The sequence below is a fragment of the Lutjanus erythropterus genome, chromosome 22 (assembly GCF_056507025.1).
Source record: "Lutjanus erythropterus isolate fLutEry1 chromosome 22, fLutEry1.hap2, whole genome shotgun sequence".
Taxonomy (NCBI): domain Eukaryota; kingdom Metazoa; phylum Chordata; class Actinopteri; order Lutjaniformes; family Lutjanidae; genus Lutjanus; species Lutjanus erythropterus.
In genome coordinates, this window is record NC_139338.1 from 16,778,559 (window position 1) to 16,797,467 (window position 18,909).

Genomic DNA, 18,909 nt, shown 5'->3' on the forward strand with positions numbered 1-18,909 from the left:
TATCACGAAATATAAAGTCTGCATGCGAGCCAGGCACCAGCGGCTGATGGCAGGAGCTGTTAAGAAAAGGAACAAACCAAAGTGATTTTTCTTCCTTTAGATGCTACTTTGTCTGTTGTGTGCTTTAACTGCCTTGTACTGAAACCTCTGGATCCCCAAAGCTGCTAGTTCTCCTATGATATAATTCAACACATCCTCATTTTGGCAGACACCTGTGATTTGTTGCTGGATATTATTCTCTGCCCAGATGGTGAGCAGAGCCCTAATGTCCTTGTTTAACCAGCGCTGTGAGTTGATTTCCATTTTTGGTTATCCATTATTCTTCAGATGAAACCGGGTGGATGAGAAAATGAATTATCATCTCCCTGCCCAAAGCCAGGTAAGCCCTGCCTACAGGTCGGTTGATCGGCGGGCCATCAGCACTTGGAAACTGGCCCTGACATGGCTTCCCCCGAGGCGTGATCTCAGCCCAGAAGTGACAAAAGAAACAAAAGTGGCATGCCGAAGCTCGCCCTCATTTAGCGTGACAGTGGAAAAACTTAAATGAAATTAAACATATTCAATTCATGTCAAAATGTCAGGAGTAAAAGTTTTTAAGTACAGATGCCTGAAAATTCTACTTAAGTACAAGTATTTCTACTTGGTTACCTCCCACCTCTGCCAAAAGCCAAACAAAATCCTCCGTGTGTGAGTCTCACATTAATCAAGTCTTGTTGGAAATGTACAGTATTGGAAGTTAAACCTCATGTTTGAAATTGAGGTGGAGATGTGTGTTACATGTCAGTAAAGCAGAGCAGTGGGGAGTAAAATAGGCTTTAATTCATCCAGATTGGGATTTCAGACCTGACCTCCCCGCTGTTAGACACACACTGTCAGCACATTCCTCCAGCTGGCTGCGACGCATGCACACATACACACACCTGCATACTCTGAACTGTACAAACACATGACAACACACATGCCCACGAGCACACATGAGACTGGGAAAGAAGAAAACGAGCATGTGCATATTTAATGTGCATCACAAAGAAAATATGTCTCTGTGTGTTTTATGAGTGTGCGCGTACGTGTGAAGGTCGCTGCAGATGATTTATCAGTGGGAAAGACGCATGTTGGAGCCCTGAGGGGCAGCTGTGTGTATTTGCATGTATGTCTGTTTGTGTATTTTCTGCCTCTGAATTAGTGTGTATTGGCATGTGTACCCATGCAAGCATATTTCTATATTAGAATGTATTTACATATTTGTGGATGTTGCATGTGGTTTTAAAAGCATATTACACATAATAATGTTGATTCTTTCTTCATATATCATTTCTACAGTGTGTTCTTGGTCACACACAGAAACACACACACACAGACACACAATTTAACAATATACATCAGGGACTGAAGGTTAGTAAAGTGTTGGAGTAAAGAAGACATATACAACCAGATGGTGAAAACTATGGCACAAAGACAGATAGACAGTCGTGCAACTACATCACAGCGTGTGTATGTGTGTGCGCGTGCATCTGAATGTGTGTGTATGTATCTGTGTGTAAAGCAATAAGAGGAGGAAAGGGAGGAAACGAGAGAAGGCGAGAAAGCGAGACAGAATGTCATATTCCAGCTGTAGCTGGTATATATTTCTGCATGGGAGCTGAGTGTGTGTGAATGCGTGTTAATATATTCTGTGTCTGTCCCAGAAACCTCTGCAACATGCCGTATCATATATCACGTCTTACAGTAACATTAAACCTTACACCAATGTAAAACTGGGCAACAAATCAGACATCAAACCGTGAGGAGTTACGGCGGCCTGTGTGTGCAGAGACAGTTTCATGTGCATTACACTAAGATATATGGACACAGAGGACGCAGCCACCTTAAACATCTCATGTTTTACATGTGGGAGAAAGCCAGAAACAAATGACGTATTTGCTGACCAAACCCTAATGTCTTGTGAAAAATATGAGCAATGGCGTCATGTGCATAACTCACAGCAGGACAACTAGCAGCTACCTGAAACATCTAAACTTTCCACTCAGGAGAAACAGACACAGAAATACACAATGTCTCAAATATGTGGGAAGACTATCTTACTGCAGCCTGAAAAATATCATGCATTATGCAAAGGCAGAGCATCAAAAAGGGTTGCGTTTTTTTCAGTAAGTTGTCAAGTAATCACAAGTGAATGCAACAATTCTTCATAAGCTCTTGCAGGCGATTCATGGAAGCCTTTAAAGGAGGAATTTCCAGTGTGTTCTGGGTGAGAAAACTTGAGCTTCTTCTGATCAGAAACCAGCATACAGGGGGAAACGATAGTAAAAGCCAGTGCTATGGAAGTGTTAGTAACAGACAAACAAACCTCCAGCCAATGCAAACCCCTGTGCCAACAATAAATAAATAACATCTTGAAAAACAATCAATATTGGCGGAACAGAAATGCTGTTTGAATACAGAAAAATAAATTCAAAGTCTTCTGTAATTCCTACTGCCAAAGATTTTATGACCAAACTGAGGGTGTTTATTTAGCTGTTTATGTACCAATATGTGATAAAAAGGTGTTATTTCATGGGTCAGTAAAACCTGGTCCACATTGCACCAAAATACCCTTATTAGAATAACCATTGGTGCTGAAAATCTGTGCTCACGTAAAAGTACAATTACTTCCATAAAATATGCTCCAGTATACATTAAAAATCTCTTTGAGAAACCTAAACCTAAAAAAAAACTGGTTAATATATCACTTAAAATACTTACATTTTAACATTCTCGTACTGCTATGTTAACCCTGAAGTTGCCATTATGTTAAGTGAACTCAGTAGTTCACAAAGTGCGTGGAGCGACTCAACTACTCCCCTGCAACAGACTCTGTGGCGCAATGGTAGCATGTCTGACTCCAGATCAGAGGGTTGCATGTTCAAAAAAGAAAAAGGTGTGGCCAGGGATTGTCAATTGAAGCTGCTGCTTGCTCTGGGTTTTGCTCCGTCATTCAGGAAGCTGTATAGTAAGTTGTAGAGGTGCTCCTAACACGCTCTCCCTAACACTCAAATCCCACAAATTTATTTAATTAAAAAGTACTACTGGATTAGTGCCTCAGAAATACAGGAGCAAAGAGTAGAAGTATAATTTTTAAAAAGGACAATGAAAAGTACTTGTTCCTTTAAAAAGATACTTTTTTACTTATGTGCGTTACTCGTAACAAGAATAACATCAGTGGTCTGAAAAAGTGACTTGTGCAGACACATTAGTAAGAGTAAATATTTGGTCTGTACAGTAGCTATGATCTGTGTATGGAAACTAAGAGTCACACCACAGTTCAGAGTCATGACAGAGTGGTGAGTGAAGCCTTATAGTGACGTTAACCACAATGGATTTATATACATACATACACATATGTGCATAATTAGCCATTGAGACAGTGAAGTTAAATGATAGCACTGATTGAACTGCCCACTGGAGACTCTTAAATCTAATCAAGTATGTGTGCAGTGTGGTCTATGTTGGTATGCGCATGTACATTAAGTAAGAATGCATGTGTGTGTCCACTTGTGTGCGCCTGTTGCATAAATATTCAACAATGTGGTTGTATTTTCTTAAAGAGGAACACTGGACAAGTCAGACGCCAGTAAATCAATCGTAGCCCTACTGGCACACGTGCACGCTCCCACGTGCAAATTCGCCTACGAAAACAAGGCCACGCATTCTGAAGCGCTGATGCTTGTAATAATCACACGGGTCGTTACAGCGACGATAAAATGGCCAATAACTCGCTCACCTGGCCTGTGAATGGACATGCTGCTGGACACACACACTCTCTCTTTTTCTGTCTCGCTCTCAAAAACAAAGAAATGCAAAGTTGGTAGAAATCGCCAAGGACAGAGTGGAGGAAAATTAAATCACAGCGCGTGCCCTCATTTTCCCATGATGCCACAGTAAAGGATAGTCCCAAAGTGTGTTTAAACAGGCAGGACATGCTAACATGGACATTATCCTTGGCTTCTATTTCAGCCCAAAGCGGCGTTCCACTAAATTAGGTCTCGTTGTAAGGTCTCAGTGAGGATGTAAAACTGCAGAAAATACACGGAATCGACGGACTGCTGGACTCCTCTTAGCTGCAAACCCATCTATTAAAACTACATTAAAATTTACACTGAGTTACAGTGTGTGCATGAGTGTGTGCGGGTGGCTGTGTATGCAATCAATCATATGAAGAGCTAGACAGCGGTACATGGTTATTGCATTAACACACTACTTACTTCTATGGCTTTAGAGCGGAGAGAACGAGAGAGGAGATAAAAGAGGAGAGAGGTTAAGACAGGAAGTAAGAGGAGAGAGAGGGTTGATGAGGTGTCGGGTGAAGATCATGTCAGTGTGACCAGTGGCCACCTTCCTGGAACACTGAAGCAACATGGGAAACTACTGAAGATATCATAAGAGCTGCTAATTTCAGGGAAAGTGTTAAAGGTCATGTCTTTTAGAAATTAGAGTAACTGACAAGTGGTTGGAAATTTGATACTGTAAATACTGGAAGTGGAACAGAGGTCAAACAGATGTAAACTATATTGTTTGCTAAATTATATTTTTAATTTTAGCCATGATAGCAATATCAACCACTTCGGTCCCAGGTGAAATATCTCAAAAACTACTGGATGGATTGCCAAGAAACTTTGTACCTGTGACTTTTACTCTTGTGCCACCAAAAGGGTGATTTGGATGTGGGATTTCTGCATTTATTTGCCTCAAACCCCACATCAAATGTTTATACATAAAGAAGACTATAGCAGGTCATCAAGCTACAAGGATGAAGCCTATGTCAGAGGTGGGATTTGAACTCACACCTTCATCTGGAGACCAGAGATCCCTTTGCTAAGGAAGGTGTCAACCCCTGAGTCTGGCACCTTAGAGCTGTCCTGGGTTCATGTGGCACTGACATCACAGACAAGAGGACATGATTTCTTTGTGAAGAGGACTAAAGGATGGTCGCCCAACGTGGGGCTCGAACCCACGACCCTGAGATTAAGAGTCTCATGCTCTACCGACTGAGCTAGCCGGGCTATGCACTATGTGAAAAAGTGTCCAGTTTCCAGTCTGCTTTACCTCTCTTGGACTGAGAATGGTAGAGGGTGGGATTTCTGGGTCAAGTCGCCTCACACACACATCAAAAGTATATAGATAAAGAAGACAGGGATGAAATCTCTGTTGAGAGGGGGATTTGAATCCAGCCTCCTTTTGGAGACCAGAAATCCCTTTGCTAAGGAAGGAGTCTGGTGCCTTAGACCACTCGACCATCCTGACAACAGTCAGAGTTCAGTGATGAGAACAGTGTCCTGCAACAACCACAGATGTCCTGGATTCAGGTGACATTGACAGAGCTGACAAACTTCAGTCTGTCTGTGTCAATCAATCGCATGACCAACAAAACCAAGGAAAATGGATTTAATGATCTAAAATACAGTCACCCAACGTTGGGATAGAACATACAATCCTGAGATTAAAAGTATAATGCTTTACTGAGTGGAGACCAGAAGTCCCTTTGCTCAGAAAGGTGTCTTTTCTTGGGTCTGGTGCCTTACTCCTCGCCTCCTCTGCAAGTGAGTCAGATGCGGGTTTTCAATCTCATGTCTCACGCAACAGAAACGTTTTCATTTCTATCAGTGCAGCTCAGTTCATCTTGTGTCCCAGCTGTGTCTGACATAAATGCGAGCTGAAGCATTTATTTAGCCTTCAAGCCAATTTCTGCAATATGAGCATAAACACAAGGCTGGAAAAAGACACTGGAAACGCATTTTATCCATAATTTGTACCCTAGGTGGAAGAAAGTGCTGCTAAACTTTAATCCCCCTGTTCTGATCACCAACTCTTGTCTTCTCTGAGCACATTCACCGGCACTCTCTTTTCCCTGCCCTCTTTTGCTCATCCACATCCACTGTGTGCACGCGCACAAACACACACACACTGCAGTGCTTATGCATCGTGTTAATGGAAAATACATCAGGAATATTTACACATATTGAAGGAAAACTGCACTGTTGCTGTTGGACACTGGGTGGACAATAGGGAGCCTATATAGGCAGACTCTTCAGATTACACAGACAAAGCTGAAATTTTATTAAAACAACTTTCACACAAAGTGTGGAGCACCAAGTTGTACACCATGCTGAGCACTGCAAATTTGCAAGTCAATGTCCACCTTTGTTGAGGTTTGACATGCAAATTTGCACACGAAGATAAAGAAAAACAAAGTGTGTATTTTTCAAAAAGGAATGGTCGTTGTGTCCCAGTACCCTGTTTTGTGTAACAATACACTTCTAGACAGCACAATTCTCACATTGTTGTTAAACTGAAAGCAAACTCTGCCCAAGTATTTCACCACAGTATTCCAAAGTATAGTAACACCACTCAACGTGAAGGCCCAAGCCCACGACCCTCAGCTTGGAGCTGCATTAACTCTCATGGACTGAAAACACTCAGAATGGTGTTGGGTTGGATTTCTGAGTCGACTCTCTTCAAATCTCAGATAATATGTTTATAGACAAAGAAGACATTGATGGGTTATCACTCCTTAAAATCTAAAAGTCTTCTTTGAAATGAAATGTTGAATGTGCTGTATGCATGAATGTTTCATATTGTACATGTTGATGGTGATGATGCTGGTTAAATGAGCTGTCCCCTATTACAACTACAGAGATCCTGGGTTCGGATTTAGCCCTTTATGTGCAGATGATTGATAGAGTTTAGTCCATCCCTCATGAGTCCAACACATTCAAACGAGAGTGACTTCATGAGTGGACAAACTTGTCCAAAATTCCATCATCCAACGTGGGGCTCCAACCCACTACCCTGAGATTAAGAGTCTCATGCTCTACTGACTGAGCTAGCCGGGCTGTCCAAACAGTAAATCCATCTGCTCTGGCTTAACTATCAGGGAGTTCGAATGCTTTATTAACACCGAAACCAATTTCCGCAGAAAAATGCCTCTTAATTTCCATAGAAACCACTCCTGCAGCATAATCCACTTCTATTCAGTCCTTCCAACTCAGTGTGTTCCACACACTCATATTTTTTAAACAATAAAGAATAATAGACTAGTTCTTTCAAATCTGTTTGTTGAAAAGGTTCCAACAACTGTCCACAGCAAGGTCTGTGAAACATGCAAAAGAGTGTTGCAATTTAACTTTTCAAACTTTTATTGATGCTTTGAGGAGCACAAACAGAATTTCATCTGAGCGGAATATCTCCAAACCTCAGCATGTAAAACCAAAAACTATGCATGGCCTTAGATTATGTTGGACAAGAGTGAAAATATGCTTAACTTACTGTTTAACTTCTGCTGTGACTTGGGTGAACTACTGTAACTCTATGAAAGACATTAGAAATGCGTATATATCCACATGAAGGGCTAGAAAATTGAGATAAATATAGGTGCAGGTAGATAGAAAGACATTTTTATGGTGTGTTTGTGTTTTTTTGCAAATGAAATAAATATCCATTGAGTTTGCATCCATCAATGATAATGTTCTGCTGGTTTACATGTTACCATAAATAAAAGTAATAAAATGTGTCTGTTTTCGTGTTCTTACTTCATCTCCAGGACCTCCTCCAGGTGTTTCCGCCTCTCAGCCCGCAGGGCGGTCAGGTGACCTTCCTTCTCGGCCAGTGAGAGTTGAGTTGACGACAGCTTGGCTTTCATCACCTCCAGTTCCTGTTTCACTTTCTCCATGGCAACCAGCAGGTCCTCCACCTGACACACATTGTAAGGAATATAATATATGACTTTTTTTGATAAAACTTTGTTTTTGTCTCAATCTGATACTTTTGTTTAATTTTTCCTTCCACTTTTTCATCCACGCATTCCATAGATATCAGCCTTTATGCTGATGTGCATTTGTCTGTGTCTTTGTGTTGTCTTCCTGTCTGTTCATCTAACAGCTACTGTGTTTTTGAAAAATTATATAATAATTTATCTGTTTTTACAAGAGATGCTTGACTTCAGAACATCAAACGAGTCATTTTTCTTCTCAGTGTTTTCTTTTCTCTCTTCATGTTGTTTCTCTTTCTCTTCTCTGGTATATATTTTATCTCAGTCTCTCTCGGGGTGTATATCAGCTTGTCAGTTTAATGTCTATGAGGTCCAAGTGTCGAGGTCACTGTATTTCTCACAGCATGGCGACGATCTCGCCTGCCACCACACACATACACACACTTTTTTTTCAGTTATATACTGCCTGTGTCTCTGAAGCGTTGCGGCAGAAACAAAGGAGACAAGAACGTCAGACAAAAGACTGAAAAAAAAGGATAGTGAGTCACAAAGATATTTCCTCCAAAAAATAGATGGCATCAGCAGGGATCAAAAAGTAAAACAACCCTGAAGATGAGCTGCATCTGAAAGCAGCTCCTGTTCAGAGAGAAGTGGGGACCAAGATAAAAATATGACTCATGTTATTTGGGCTGATGGGAGACTGAAAAAATTGGGGAATGAAAATGAAATAATACTTTCTTTATTCAGTCCTTCTGCTGCAAAGCGATTGCTTATAGGAGACTCTTCTGCATGCTGGGTGCAGGCAGTTTGATATACCATCCTCATGAATGAATGAATGAATGAATGAATGAATGAGTACAAATCAAGGTATGATCCAGATGAAGACGCATTTTTTACATACAGCATTCAACGATCGCCCAACTACTTTACAGTGATGGAAACCAACTAAGCACTTTTATTCAAGTTCTGTATTTAAGCACAATTTTGAGTTCCTTCTGCTTTATTCGAGTTTTTATATTTTGATCTTATTTATACTCCTACTCCAATACATTTCAGAGAGTATTAACAAACCTTTTACTCCCCTATATTTATCTGATTGCTTGAGGTTAACATTTTTGATTGTGAAAATGTTCTAAAAGTTTTATTTTCTCATAACAAATGAAAAAAAAAAACTTCCCTTGGTCCAGACCTTTAAAAGATCCAAAACTGGACCCAGTGCAGAGTCACTACAGCCCGGCTAGCTCAGTCGGTAGAGCATGAGACTCTTAATCTCAGGGTCGTGGGTTCGAGCCCCACGTTGGGCGCTGGTATATTTTGGACTTAACTGCCCACAGGGAAATCACTTCGCCTAAGACATGTTAGACTCATGATGGATAGATAAAGACAGGCTGAAGTATCCACTGAGTTGACTAATTCAGCTGGCATCATGACACATAACAGTGGTTTCTCGGTCAAAAAAGAAGTGGATCGAATGAGTAATGATTATCCAATCAGTGCCACGTGGCGGATCAACGTTGTCAAACTGTGTCCTGAAACCAAGGAGGAGTAATAACAATGGAGGCTGCTACTGGGGCTGATCTCTGTGCTTCACTCCACTCTTAAAACTAGTATCTTGGCATGGCTACGCATCAGCGCAGACTTTAAATGATGTTAGCTGGCAGATATGTTGAGATATCCAGTGATCGGTTGGGGGAAATCGGATTAGAATCGGTTTGAGTATGGCCAATGACAGACTGAAGAGGAAAACAGTATAACGAACTGACAATTCTGTCTGATATCAGGCAAGAATTTCAACCTATTTTAATGGAAATCAAATAGTTTTATGAATTTAAAGGAATAAGAGACATTTGTCTTCATTCTAAAGTAGCGATCACTCATTCTGTCTTCTTGGCTTTAAGATTCTCACAAGAATCTCTAAAAAGCTCTGATGCTTTCGGTTGGAACCTGGTTGAAATAATCCAGCTACGAAAATCTTATACATCGAACCTTTAATTAGAACTTAAAATGCAGGATTTTACTTGTGATGGAGTATCTTCACACCGTTGTACTTCTACTTTTACATAAGTAAAGGATCTGAATACTTCTTCCACCACTGACACTTTACTAGCCAACCTGCTGTTCACTGTTAAACAATAGCAGAATGGTGAAGACATGAATGATGAAATGAACAATAACAGGTTGGTGAATGAAGTTTGTGATGATTGTTTGTTACCTTTGACCATCTAAAGCCGGCTGTGGTGAACTCATGCATTGTTATGACAGAAAGCTGCATACAAAAAGAGCAGAGGGAGAGAGAGAGATGGGAAAAGAGGGAGAAAACAGAAGAAGGGAGAAGGATGGCAACAGTGGAGGAGGAGAAAAGAGGTAATACAAAAAGAGGAAAAGAAAGCGGAAAGAGTAAAGAGGGAGAAAAGAGGAAGGAATCAAAGGGGAGGAAGGAAGAAAACATAGGGCACAAAGGAGGATAAAAGAGAGGATGGACACAATTAAAAGCACAAACATGAAAAGGGAGGAAAAACAGAGAAAAGGAGAGGAGAGAAAGAAAAAAGTTGTAAAAATGCTCGAGTGAAAAGATAAGCTGTACAAGCAAAAGAGGAGAGAGAGAAAGCAAAAGAAACAAATGCTGAGAACATGAAAGAGATAAAAAGATAAAAGAAAGTGCAGACAGAGCGCAAAATATTGAGCAGCAAGAAACACGGGCAGTGTTAAAAATGCAAGAGGAGGAGAGTAGTGGAGAGGAGAGGAGAGGAGAGGAGAGGAGAGGAGAGGAGAGGAGAGGAGAGGAGAGGAGAGGAGAGGACAGGAAAGGAAAGGAAAGGAAAGGAGAAGAAATGAAATGAGGAGTAAAGGAGGGGACATAATTATAAAATAAAGAGAAATGAAGACATAGTGGGGAAATGAAGAGAGAAAGACCTTTGGCCGACATCGGAAATGTAGAGATTGAAGGATGGAGGGATGCAGGGAGGGGTGAGGAGTGACGAGGCCCGGCTGGAAAAGAAGGTGCTTGAGGAGAAGGAGGAGGACAGCAACCCCTTCAGTCTTCTCAATATGTGTGTGTTTATGTGCGTGCGTGTGTGTGTGTGTGTGTGTGTGTGTGTGTGTGGACTTTATTTTAAGAGAAAGAAAGGAAGAAGAAGGTGCACTGAGTTCAAGAACTTAAAATTGTCTGGTTAATAAAAGACGGAAAACTGGAGAAGACGACGTCTGTCTTCAGTTTGGTCTCTGAAGGGACAGATGGAGTGTGTCATACTGTTGACTCATTTCTCTGTTTCACACACACACACACACACACGCACGCACGCACGCACGCACGCACGCACGCACGCACGCACGCACACACATACACACCTTTCTTCAGTGACTCACGTCTAGCAGAAAAGGTTTAGTATATTTTCATGTGGTCTTGGTCAACTATCCATGGGACACACACTGGCTGTCAATATACAGCTGCATACTAAAGGTGTGTGGTGTGTGTGTGTGTGTGTGTGTGTGTGTGTGTCTACCAATATGCAGTCAGTGCGTGTGTGTAAATGTGCCTGGTTTGGCTGCATTTGCATGTATCTGTGTGCCAACGCTATAATAAGTACTGTGTGTGCCTTTGAACCGGCCGTCCTCATTAAGGGAGGAAATTGTCTCCCCCTCTGTCATCATTTTATAAATCATTATGTGAAAGGTTAATTGCAGTGACGCAGTTGTAAAACGGGAACACAAAAATATTTATTTACAATTTATATAGGGACACGTTTCCAGTTAGAAAACCAACGTCGCGTCCATCTGGCTCCGGCTGAATGCAATGTTGTGCTGCACCGGTGCACTGTTTAAACAGCAGTTAGCACTTCTTTCCGCCATGTTTGTGTGTGTTGGGAGGAATATGTGTGTGTGCATGTTGTGTGTTACTATCCTGTCAGTGTGTGCGCCTGTGTGTGTGTGTGCTGAAAGGCTGAGTTAGTGTTGTTGATGTTGGGTGAGGACTGCGCTGAGTGTTTGGCTGCCATCTCCACTCGTTTCACCACACGCTGATGTTTCTACTCCTTCCTCCTTCACTGAAGCATTTGAGCACGAGAACGGACGATCTCCAGCACCCCGTCCTGCTTTAAATGGCCTCAGTTCTGTCTAATTAAAGCTGCCACTTGTAGCATTTTGAAGCGTTTCAATATGTCGCTGCCAAATTAAATGTGATAGTTTTGGCACAAGCAGTGTAAACAAATTAAGACACTGTCAATTTCAGGAGGATAAACATGTTGGATATGATTTTTTTCCATCTTTGCTTTACTTGTTCCAATCTTTTCTATTGTGAAAACCCAAAAAGCCTGAGGCTTGTTTGCTCTGACAGATGACCCAAATCCTCTGCAACTGTATCTTTGTTTTATGGAATTGTAATTAAGCCACATCAGTTATTTGACCAAATTATTCAAGGAACTGTAAAACCGCAGAAACTAAAACTAGAAACTAAAAGCCCCTTTGACGTATTCTTGACGCATTCTGTCAGACCGAGGGAACTTTTTCATGGCTCTAAGTAGAGCTGGACGACAAGAAACTTCAGCTTTTACACCGAGTTTGTGTAATATGGGTAAGCCAGCATCTCCAGACTGCAGTAGGCCATGTAAAGGATCACCAGCCTGTCACCCTCCCAGCAGAAGAGGAACCTTGAAATTAGTGGGATAATGGATTAATGATGATGGCAGTGTTCGTTATGCGATGTTTACGCAAACTCTTCCACCTCTGTAGTTACTGTGCATCTAAAAAATGATGCAAAGTCGACCTTCAGAGGTGGAAAAAGTGATTGTAAACTGTAATCCAGAACGTGAGCATTCCCTGGTTTGTTTCTCTTGTTCACTTGCTTTGTTTGCTCTTTTGCCTTCATCCTTTCCCCCTCTCTTGTTCATTGGTGAACTCAGCTTATTCACCCACTCTCCATCATACTTGCCAACACTGAGACTTCATAAATAGGGAGAATTTTGATTAAAAAGTGTTGAATTTCAGAGACTTTGTTTCCTGCATATTGCTGACTTTTAAATAATGAAAATAACAAAATAATAAGTACCCTGCAACAGCATTTTTGAAAACTACTAATTTTACTTTTCATTCTCAGGAAGGAATACAGAATAATTTGTCCCTCTTACGTGAACTTGCATAAATCTCATCTCTCATAAACATTCATTCATTCATTTTATGCCCTGTACCTAAAAGAAAATTGACGCAGCAGATTTTACAAAATGCATGCCTCTTTAGTTTAAAATTTTCCTAAGAAGTCTGGTTTGGTGTAGATGTATTGTTGCCCAGGTGGAAACATCAGACTTTTAGAGTCATATTCAAGTTGTATCAGGAACAAGTTGTGATAATGAAAAGGAAAAAAAAAAGTTATGAAAAACTGTCAGAAATCAGGAAAAATACTGGAGAATTGTGATTCCAGGAGGAAATGGGGAGAGGGCAATGAAATGGGAGTCTCCTGGGTAAAGTGGGAAGGTTGGCAAGTATGCTCTCCGTCTTTATCCTGCTTTTTTTTGAGTAGTCTGGAAGCCAAACTACATACCTCTTACACTAATGGCAACCAGTGCTTGTTACCTTTGTGATTTAAGCTGCGGACAAGTTGCAGGAGCCAAAAGGTTTTCGTGCAAAGTCGGCCCCAGGAATTCCTGGGCCGTCAGAATGTACTACCCCCTGAGCAGGGACATTTTTGGCCAAGGGACTAACTTGATCTTTGGTCAGTCAGTCTAAATGCAGTTTAGGTTACTGAATTCCTGAGAGGGTTTCTGGGCCCCCGGAACAGTCACTAAGGTGGAAACTGGCTCTATAAGACTGTCCTTCCAAGAAAAACGACAGAAACTCAGCAAAAGCTTGATCAATATTTGATCAGCGCTGCCCAGTCTGACAGTTTGAGCTGAGTTTCGGGAGCCTCAATATAGGCACAATATTTCTTGTATTACAGCTAAACAACACAGTAAAATAGGTTTATACAAATGTTTTAGGCAAGAAAGGCAATGTACAAACAGAATCTTGATCCCTATTTGATAAGCACTGCCTATTTCATGTTTAGATGTAGTTTTCTCTTGACTGAGAAAAGTGTGTGCATGTGCTTCGGTCTGAGATGCTGGCGGTGTAGTGTGACCTCTAATAGCAGTGAATGTTGCATACAACACCTTTAAATGTGGGAGACCAAGTTCATTTCCTGATTCCTATCACCAGTCAACCTTGTTTTTCTCAAACCACAACCATGTGGTTGTTATCATGACCATGATAATCTTGATAAAGTACTTAGTTTAACTCAAACCACCATCTTTCTGTGAACCTAACCAAGTTGGTTTTTTGCCTAAATCTAACCAAACTTTAACCACAGCATTGTCACATCTTAAAATCAATTTGTCAGCAGTGATAAACTATATAAATAACACATTTTATCATTTAAAGGTGAGGTAAAGATAGTTAATTGTTGACTCTCATTACCAGATAGTCAAATACTGATGCTTTGGGTTGATGGCACGACCTGAGTGACGCAATAATCAAAAGATAATCAAAGAGTCAGTATTTGACAACCTGGTAATGAAAGTCAACAGTCAACTGTGTTTCTGCAGAATTGCTTACCACACCTTTAATTTGGAGGATTTGTCGGGCTTTGTATGTGTAAAAATATGCATGTGACTCTGGATGCTAAAACGCTCCACAAGACATCTCTCGTGATAATGAAGTGTTTAGTGAAGTGTTACATTATCCTAAATATGCATACATATTCTCTATCTGCTTGCTGAAATCATTAAAGCTGCATCTAATTCTGAAAGTCAAATATTCACATCCAAAATGCTGTTTCTTTTTTGTTGCATCATTACATCAAAAGGAAAGTTCAAGCTTTCATGTGCATCACTTTAAGCATGATTTCCTGTCGTACTTAGCATATTAGAAACTTAGGACTATAATTTGAATAAACTTACATGAGTTTGCACAATGAAAAAGATACATTTGTTTTGTAAGCCTTGTTATATCTTTGCTAATCATCCATCAAGAATTTTCCTCTGCCTGTCCATCATTTTCTTACATCCATCAGCTTGTCTTTGCCCGTGCTCCGTCTTTCTCCTGTTACATCTGTCTATCTGGAACTTATTCTGCTGTAGCGCTCACTAACATTAACCATGATCGAGGGTGTGAGCAGTAAAAGGAGTGTTTGCATGCCTGTCTTTATGCGTCTGTCCAGAAGTAGCCTGGTAAGTAAAGGCCAGAGAGGACGGCCAACATTCAGAGGCAGTAATAACAATGGAGTCCAGCCGTTTTGCCAACAGCTACAGCGGGCCATGTTTTCTCAGGGCAGTTTTCATCCTTACAGCCCACGCTGTTTTTTCCCACTTGTCAAAACCCATCCAGGCTCTGAGGAACATTTCCCATCTCTATGGCCTCGTTAAGTCACTGGTACCCAGGGGAACGACACACTCCTACTGGTCTGAGGTTGAATCCACTGAACCCTTCCCCTCTGAGCCTCCCTTAACACCACTATATGAGCTTTTCTACTGTCTCAACATAGATAAAAAAGATTACAAATTGGAGCGGTCGGCTCGCGCTCCATTTAAGAAGAAGCTGCTTGTGTGTTGCTGGCTGAAGCGGACAAAATACAAGCTGTTCTTTAAATAGGGATGTATTTACCTCTACTCTAAATGAGGAGTGACTGGGCAAACACATACACACAGAGCCACACCTGAATGAGCTCAGTTGGCATGGGGCTTGTGTGCTGCCGCTGCCATTAGCCACTATTGGCACAGCAATGTTTAGCTATGTCAGAAAGAGTTTATACGTTGCCCTAAAGATGTTTGTCTGTGTACGTTTCCTTGTGCGTCAGTCCAAATGTCACACAAAGACGGGAAAATGAAGGAAATCCTCAGAGGTGAGGACGTTTGTGTAAATAAATAACTGATAGGGGTTGAGTGTGAGGGAAGGTTTGGGTCACACATTTACTGGTTGAGGGGTTTGGATTCTCCTTAGACATGCAGCACCGTAACGCACTCTTGTGTATCTGCGACTGATAGAGACGGTACCTGTTTCTCGGACTGTGTGCGCGCCTGCTCCTCCTGGGCGAGCACCACCTCCCTCTCCGCTGTGATCTGAACGCTTTCCCTCAGCGCCTCCTCCAGCTCCTCGATGCGCTCCTCCTTCTGACGGAGCGTGTCCTACAGAGAGAAAGTATACAATGCTGATGCAACAATGAAACAATCCTCTACAGCCACACTAACGGCTCTGTGTGGCTGTTAGCTAAATGCTAATGTTACATGTTCACCATCTACACTTTAGTGTATAGTGTGTAAATATTGCTCTGATTCTTCGGGATGATCACAGATCTCAGAAAACAGGGTCTATTTGATGCTTTTAATGCTTGATGGTGTTCATTATGGTAAGAAACTAAAGTAGTGGACAAATTAAAATGATGATGATGTAAGATAGAACGTGAAGTGCTATGGAAAGTCATCACAATTCAAGGGAACATGAATGTCCACATTTTGTGCCAATCCATCCAAAAACTGTGGACACAAATTTATTCTTCAGGTATAAAATTAACTGGATCTTCCTGATATGCTTCTGCATCATGCAGCCTATAAAGCAAGTGCACTAGAGCCTTGTAAGCGGCTAACTTTTGGTTTAGCCCTCTGCTAACTTGAATGGGGATAAAGATTCTTTAATCATGCTGCTCTTCTAGACTTTCCAAACATTAATGGCCTCAATGGATGAAATCCTAATAGTGAAATAAGTCATTTTGCAGAGGTTGTGACTATTCACTTTTTACAGCTGCTTCTTTCAAAATGAAAGCTTATGGGAAAACGTCTCTCAGGGCCTCTGTGCATCAGGATGTTTGAGAGGTTATGATGTCCATTTTCTGACATTTTTATAGACCAAATATATTTTTTAAATGCAGCCCTAGATACTTGTAATACTCAGCATTATAACATATTGTTCATCAAATGGTTTTAATGGGATCTAAAAATATTATTTTAGGGATGCTTTTCATTTAGGCGTATACTAGCCAGAAAATAAACTGGCGTACTCACATAAAGACCAAAACTTTCTTTGATCTAACATCCTTCATATCTGACAGACTGTGTATCACTTCAGCTTCCCTGTCACGTCCCGCTTAACATGTCCCCAGAGTGAAAACCTTGGACACTCCTCATTCCTGCTCCCCGCAACTGGAATAAGCTGCAAAAGACTCACAAATTAGACAATCTGATCTCCATCTGCCTCGGAGGACTCTCAGGAATTCCCAATCACACATGAAGCTGTTTCTAAGTAAACGCACTACATGAACCCCCCCCCCCCCCCCCAACTTCCCCATAAAGAGCTATTTGTCCTTTTGCCAGGCAACTGGCTTTCCTGGTTAAATTAGAGTCGAATGAATAACGGATGGAGACAGAGCAGGAGGGAGAGGATGACACATTACGGTGGCCATGAACAAACCCCCGGGACATCTCCAACACATGTGCTGTGAATCTGAATCCAACATTACTGGGTGTCTAACTATGCAGACTGAGGTGGACTTTAATTGGATTAAATCTTCTTATTGTATTGAATTAAATTTACGGTTTGAATTATGCAAACATTCCATTTGCAGTCTTCAGTGCTGGTTAAAGTATGCGGGAATGGCTTACAGTGACACACACACACACACTAGTTATGGTTGTAACCGCTGCGGTCTCATAAGTCTGAGTGAGTCACATAGCGATCAGCTCATCTCCTAACCACACTCATACACATAAGTGACAACTTCCAAACTCCTTAAACCAAAGATCAATCTTAGCCAGAGGCTGCATACGCTCATTCGCATAAACACACTCTCTCACACACACACAGAAAGAGGGTTTTCATCTGCCTCTAATCAGAGAGACCACTGAGGCTAACGATTACTGGAAGATGTGAGGGGGGGAGCAAGTGGAGGATAAACGAGGAAATAATAATAATAAATAGTTGGGAAAAGTTTAAAGGGAGAGTTTGGATTTTTTTGAAGTGGAGCAGTATGAGGTATTTATTGATTGTCCATGACCAAAGTTTGAAGAAGTAGAGAGGAGGACCAGCACGAAGGCTAAGTAATTTATTGCTGTGCACAGGGTCAGCAGCTAATGTATTTCAGCCACTTAAAGACAGGTCCACCCAAAAAAAATTGATATCAGTGTAACCCTTTGTCTTGACAACAGCATCTATCTATATAGGATCTGTTGTCTGCACATTTCAAAGCAGTGTGTAGTTTTCCTTTGTTATATGTGCATATTCTATATCCATTTTTCCCTTAACACAATGCATATGACTGTGCACTGTGTGTGTGTGTATTGAGTGCTGCTGAAAGACAAAGAGAAAAGAAAAAAAGTGCCAGAGGCTGCAATCAGCAGAGGGATTAAAGTTTTGCAGTGAAGTTGTCTAGTGGCAGTAAATGTACAATTTGCCCATAAATAAACACCGCAGAGGAAGTTCAAGAAGTTCCCGTGTCTCTGTCTGTCACTTTGTTTGTGTGATTGTTTGAGGTTTGTGTTTGAAAAGGTTAGTTAAGATTTTCCAAAGTCACGCAATAACACAATAAACTAACCAATCAAGGCAGCTCATGCTCTGCGAGGTAAAATTACCATTTTTCATTAAGGAGTCTGGACTTTGGAGAAAGCAATATCTGGCTTATATAGCGGTGCCAGAAAAAGCTGTCTGATGACAAGGCAAAGCAGTGGCATTATTTTAACTATAGCTTACATTTAAACAGTTTTTCTTCTCAGTGGACCTTTTTTTAAGTTGCTAAAATAAGTTCAAAATGCTCTAAATAATCCAAACCATCCCTTTGAGGGAAATTAGGGGTGAAAAGGAAATTAAAGGTAGAGATGTAGCCTGAAATCTGAAAATATGTGAAGAAAACCACTCCCACACACACATGGCTGTTCATCTTGTGGTCACTTGACACCCCAGCAGACAATTAGGAGCTGCTCTCACACCACAGGAAGCATTTTAAAACCCGCAGCATTCACTACATAGTTTACTGTGTGGGTCCCTTGTGTCTCCTCTAATCACCTCTCCTCCTCACCTCTTTTCTCCCCTTCACTTCTCTGCCCATTTTCCTCCTCTCCATCTCCATCTTCCATCTGCTCTCCCTGTCAGTCATCCCCTTCAGTTGCCCCCTCTCACACAGTCCCCGAGCGAGAGATGCATCGTGTGTGTGT

General features: G+C 41.3%; 1 protein-coding gene and 3 non-coding genes across 12 annotated transcripts in view; 1 reads left to right on the forward strand and 3 right to left on the reverse strand.

Annotated features, from left to right (window-relative positions):
- Positions 1 to 18,909, reverse strand: part of LOC146306804 (ELKS/Rab6-interacting/CAST family member 1-like) — a 158,535-nt gene that overhangs the window by 57,477 nt on the left and 82,149 nt on the right. For 8 of the 9 annotated variants that reach the window (XR_014768957.1, XR_014768956.1, XR_014768958.1 and 5 more), the window contains 2 exons: positions 15,763 to 15,894; positions 7,566 to 7,726 (listed from right to left, as the gene is read on the reverse strand). Coding sequence is in view for 6 of the 9 variants with exons in the window: in XM_084710653.1 (XP_084566779.1) it covers positions 7,566 to 7,726; positions 15,763 to 15,894 (293 nt within the window). In the remaining 3 variants the exon portion in view is untranslated. Of the gene's footprint in view, positions 1 to 7,565; positions 7,727 to 9,956; positions 10,011 to 15,762; positions 15,895 to 18,909 lie in introns of all 9 variants that reach the window. The other variant, XM_084710657.1, reaches the window with a different exon arrangement.
- On the reverse strand, positions 4,967 to 5,039 carry trnak-cuu (transfer RNA lysine (anticodon CUU)). Its single transcript has one exon. It is a non-coding gene; the product is annotated as a tRNA-Lys (tRNA).
- On the reverse strand, positions 6,797 to 6,869 carry trnak-cuu (transfer RNA lysine (anticodon CUU)). The gene has a single exon. It is a non-coding gene; the product is annotated as a tRNA-Lys (tRNA).
- On the forward strand, positions 8,976 to 9,048 carry trnak-cuu (transfer RNA lysine (anticodon CUU)). Its single transcript has one exon. It is a non-coding gene; the product is annotated as a tRNA-Lys (tRNA).